The sequence below is a fragment of the Haemaphysalis longicornis genome, unplaced genomic scaffold, assembly GCF_048455015.1.
Source record: "Haemaphysalis longicornis isolate Haplotype H1 unplaced genomic scaffold, Haemaphysalis longicornis Haplotype H1 scaffold_7, whole genome shotgun sequence".
Classification (NCBI taxonomy): domain Eukaryota; kingdom Metazoa; phylum Arthropoda; class Arachnida; order Ixodida; family Ixodidae; genus Haemaphysalis; species Haemaphysalis longicornis.
Window position 1 is genome coordinate 41,299,805 of NW_027526422.1, and position 5,086 is coordinate 41,304,890.

The 5,086-nt window shown below is 47.7% G+C and overlaps 1 protein-coding gene across 2 annotated transcripts in view; it reads left to right on the forward strand.

The window, feature by feature from the left end:
- Positions 1 to 2,266, forward strand: part of Rbp (RIMS binding protein) — a 394,065-nt gene extending 391,799 nt beyond the window's left edge. Inside the window, exons 33-34 of one of the 2 annotated variants that reach the window (XM_077676865.1) lie at positions 1,207 to 1,315; positions 1,963 to 2,266. In XM_077676865.1, coding sequence (XP_077532991.1) covers positions 1,207 to 1,283 — 77 coding nt within the window. In that variant the 3' untranslated portion in view covers positions 1,284 to 1,315; positions 1,963 to 2,266. Of the gene's footprint in view, positions 1 to 1,206; positions 1,316 to 1,962 lie in introns of those variants that run through there. The other variant, XM_077676863.1, reaches the window with a different exon arrangement.
- Positions 2,267 to 5,086: the final 2,820 nt, after the last annotated feature.

Here is a 5,086-nt window from a genome sequence, read left to right on the forward strand (position 1 = left end):
AATTTTCCTCATGGTGGGCCTAACGCTGCGCGCTTTGAGCTCCAGCAACATCAACAGGTACCCGCAGCTTGGCGTACAATGAGTTTGACATTGTTTGGCATGTTGTTCGGCTTGACGTTAGGGATACCTAATGCTAAGCCTGACGAGGGCCTAAGCACACGCCCGCAGAGGTGCAATGGCAAACGCTTACCTCATGAATCTTCTGTTTGGTGCGAGTCCCGATGCCATATCGGGGTTTATATGGAAGAAGGTGCCGGCGCTAGCAGTGTGGTTCCTGTTGTGTAACAGAATTGTGCTGACGACTTCACACACCCGTCCACACACCACTCCAGTAGGGTCACTAAACGTTACACTACCCTCAACTACTTACAGCCTCATCGCCACTCTGTCATGTGCATTCTCACCGAAGCTTCTTACACACAATGACGCCGTGCCATGTTTTTTTGTGAAACGGCGCTACTATTACTAACGCAGTAAAAATTTAAAAAAAGAACTGGTTGGCAAGTGTAGGAAAAACGAAAAAAAAATAGCCCGGGCAGAGCTACGGAGGCACACGCTCGCGCGGCGCGATCGCTTCGAGAAGCTCGGTTTCTGCGCTGTCAGTCGCCATCTATATATTTTTCCCGTTGACACGGCTATGACCGGTCCCCAGCTTTGTTTTGGCTGACGCGTGGTCCGGCCTCGAACACGTACAACCTACTTCCAAGAGCTCACAAGGAGGGAGGACATCAAAGAGCACACTGATGGGAAACAGCGCGAAGACAGGACAAAAGGGACTCTTCGCGCTGTCTTCGCGCTGTCTTCGCGCTGTTTTCTCTTGAAGTAAAATGTATCAACTGTCCCATCAGAAAATCCTACTGTGAAAAGCACAGTATCTCTTCGATGAATTCTTTGTTCTGTTGTCTCCTAAAGATAGGCTCATGTTTTATTGTACGTGCAGCGTATGCATTGTCAGTGTAAAACGTTTTGGTTTTTTTCGTACATTTGCTCATTTTTGTCGCGCGCTAAAATCCAGGCCTGTGGGCAGTCGAGGGCACGTAAATTGATTGATTGATTGATTGATTGATTGATTGATTGATTGATTGATTGATTGATTGATTGATTGATTGATTGATTGATTGATTGATTGATTGATTGATTGATTGATTGATTGATTGATTGATTTAACAACTGTGTCTCCTTTTCCACACACGCCGCGTGGTGCAGATGCTCGGGAGACGCCAAGATGTGCGACAAGGTGTTGTGCGACTTCGTTGATCCTGCCACCTGCAAATACGGCTTAGGAAAAGACGGCTGTTGCTTTGTCTGCGCAAGGGTGCGTTTCCACTTGTGCGATGAGGGGTCATACATAACCTGCATCCTGCTGGTACGCGCGAGGTTCGTTAACGTGGTTTGATGCCCGACAGCCGTCGCGGAGACAACATGCAACGCCCATGCCGACATCGTTTCTGTGGCCGTTAAGGAACCTCGGTTTATTCAAATTATCGACAAACACTTCTTTTACGGTGTGATTCGAGTGGGCATGACTTCGGTGCGCTGAATTTTGCATTCTCGCGCGTGCTGTGAAAAGGTTTTTTTTAAGGGCTCGAAATATATCAGTCCCAGGGGCAACATCGGCTTTTGCGCTGAATTCTTTGGGGATAAGAAGCTTTTGTCATGACCTACAAACATTTAACAAATGCTGTTGCAACACTAGAAAAGGCGCTCCGTAAAAGCCCAAGAATAACAATTTTATAATGTGTTTGCTGGCAAAATAGTTTAATCACGTTGGTGGCGGTCACAGTTTGAACATTGAAATCAGAGACACGACCGATGAGCAATTTATACGAGGTGTCAACGAACAGATATGTTAAGGCACTTCATCGATGAATTAGTAATTTTTGCAATGATTTTCGGTTCTGCGGAATATCCCCGCATGGCATTTGATTCCGCACAGTACACTAACCTTGGTCGCTCCTGCAGGGTCCAGGGGAGACGTGCCTGACGAACGAGAAGGAATGCGGCATTGGCATGTTCTGCCACACTGGCCGCGCCGGTGACGTTTGGGCCCACGCCGGAGTGTGTGTTTTCTTCGACGCGCCCTAGCAGACAAGAGAGCACTCCCTGCGACACAGCTCTGCCTAGTGCACCTAATAATACTGATGCTCTAATTAGGTGCCCCCGTTTCTTCCGACCAGTAGGTTTGGTTAAAACTGCGGCTACTGCCTTTGGATTCTACCACTACTTGTGGGTGAAGAAAGGATGACGAATAAATATTTACATGCACATTTGAGCACTCTTTGTGGTGTAGCGAACAAAGCGAAAGCATCATAGTCCAATTCTCAACTGTACAATACACGCATTGAACAGTCCTCAGCGGGACTTGAACTTAGGGCTGTTTTGGGACCGTGGTCGGGTCCCAGTCAGGCTACAGGTGCAGTCAAAGCTCTTTTGGAAGTTTCTTCGGAGCACATAACAGGACTGAATTTAGTGGCTGAACATTTTGAGCGCATAAAATGACATCGTTTCATGTATATAGTTTTTCTTTCTTTTTGTTGATTTTTTTCTTCCTGTTTTTCTTCTATCATCTAGCATAACAAGCCAGCGCGACGGCTCGGCTAACCTCACTGGTCTTCATTAAGGTTTTTCTCCCTCTCTCTCTGCACACTCTGAGGCAGTCTTGCGGTTCACCTTTACCACAATACAGTCTAGTGATCAATACATGCAACCAACAATGAAATCAAGGCGAATGACGATGCGGAGCATATAATTTGACTTGAAAGTTCCGTCGTCTGCGCTGTGGCTTCAAGCAGTGCAAGTATCACGTTCCACATTACACTGTGCCACAGCCCAGATCTCATGTTTGAGTCAAATGCATGCACGTCACTGTTGTATGCCCAAATTGCTTTATTGTTTAGCACGGATTGGTGGCTTGAATGCGTTGTGGTGAAGATGAACCACAGAATTGCCTAAACCTACAGAGCTGGGTTCATAGACCGTGCCACCGAGAACTCCCGAACTTATATACGAAGCTAATTTGTTCAGGCGACAGAAAATGCGAATATGCGACAGAAAAAGCTTTCTAAAAATGTGGCGCCCTGGGTCTCTGGTGACTGCTTCGCCATTGGGTGAGGCAGCGACCGGGGTGCGAATCTCGGCGCGGAGCGCGCTGAAATCCTCTTACAATCATCATCACCATTTTTCCTCTGCGTCGCGTCTCTAGGGTAGGCCTGGTCATCCATCCTTGCCTTCCAAGACGATAGAGTAGGAGTAATTGCTTGCTGCTGTTCGTTTAACATTTTGTGTCTATTATTTGACGTGAACTCAAAATAGCCATGGTCGCTGCTGGATAGCTGGTAGACGCTGTTTGCTCGCGAAAGGCAATACCTCCTTCTGGCGCACCTCTGACCCAGATTTAATAGTTACCTCACATATAATTCATGTTGTTTACATGAAAAAAGTGCACAATTTACTCAAAAATTTCTATAAGAATGGCTGTTTGCAGGGTGTGCGAGATCTACAACAAGCAGCGTGTCTGGTAGACCAGAAAATGCGAACGAACATTACATACTAATTGCACACTTGTATGGAGCCTCATTACATGACTTGAAGTTTGGGGAGACAGTGTCTAATGGTTACTTTCATCATCACTAAAACCTCCAGCGCAGTGGTGTTTTTTCCTACTTTGAAGTGTTATTGGGGTGTCCTGACTGACCACACTGTCTCTTCTAAACCGAAATTGCGCATTGTCCCTGAACTAGTATTCCGGACGCCGAAACTTTACGTCGTACAATAAGCTCGAACTTTAATGAACTTGGAGTCCGCCCCACCATTTGAAAAGGGGAAACGCCGTGTATAGAGTATGGTAATATAATAAAGAGTTCCCAATGAGTTACTTAGCATTATCACTGTCCTGGAAAACAGGATCCAGGGCCTTTGAGGTGCTCATGATGGCCAATGTCTCTGGCCTTTAGTAGCGACCAGTCTAGGAGGCGCGCACTTGCTAGGACCGAGGAAAGAGGGATTGGCTCACTTCTTAGGGAAGCATCTCGTCCTCAGTATCGGGAGTAGGGCTGGTCGTACTCTATAAGGATTACTCCTTCCACATGATGACTACTGCCCGTATGGGGAGGGTTCCCTGGTGGGTGAGTGGTTGGCATAGGAGCACATTAGAGGTCCACCGAAACCCTATAAGTCACATAGGCTTTCCTATGGAGATAGGTGATTCAGGTGCACATAGAGATCGACGGATGCATACAGGGTACAGTTACCCCGTCTGTCGGACAGTTAGCTTTACCAGTATCCGAAACCGTCGAGACGAGGGGGATTAGTACCTATGTAGGCTGGGCAGGTGTCTCTTGAGTACTCGGGGGACCTGGTGGGTGTTAGCCGGGGGCTGGTTGTGAAAGGGGTCCAGAGATTCGGTGTCGTCACTCCGTCGCAGGTTCTCCCTGTTTGTTCTTCGATGTCGGAGCTCAGATGGTTGGAACCTATAGTGGGGTCCGCTGAATTCCAAATGGAACCATCTGACGCCCATCCTGAGTTTTCAGGCCTATTTTAGGAGTCAGACATCTAAGGTTTAGAACAAAAACCTCGCTGTCGCCATTCCCACCCACTTTCCCGTAACCCATTCCTTATTACCACCATCCGCATCCCTCATCCCCACCTTTCCTGCTACCGTCCCAGGGGAGATCAGGGGAGTCTCCCCGGGCCCGCTCTCCTGGCTGTGGTGTCGTTGTGTAGCGTTTTTCCCTTTTATTTTCCACTTCGGTGGGTATTTCCTTCTCTTCAAAACTCTAGTTGACCTCGGTCCAGTTTGTTTATTTTTAATTGGCGTCACCCGTGATACGTATGTGGTACGGGTTGGGCTTTTATTTTATATTATAGCCCTTTAGCTTTATGTCTCCCGACCAATGGGAGGGCCTGCTGACCAGCTCTGACCACGCTGACCCGATCTCTCTTGTGACACGCGCCAGGCAGCAGCCAAGGCTAAAGGGTACATGGACTGAGGCGAATCCATCCCACGGAGTGACGGCTACACCACCACCATTTTCTCGAATAAATGCTCATTCTCTCCCTCTTTCAAAGCTTCAGACAACGTATAGGC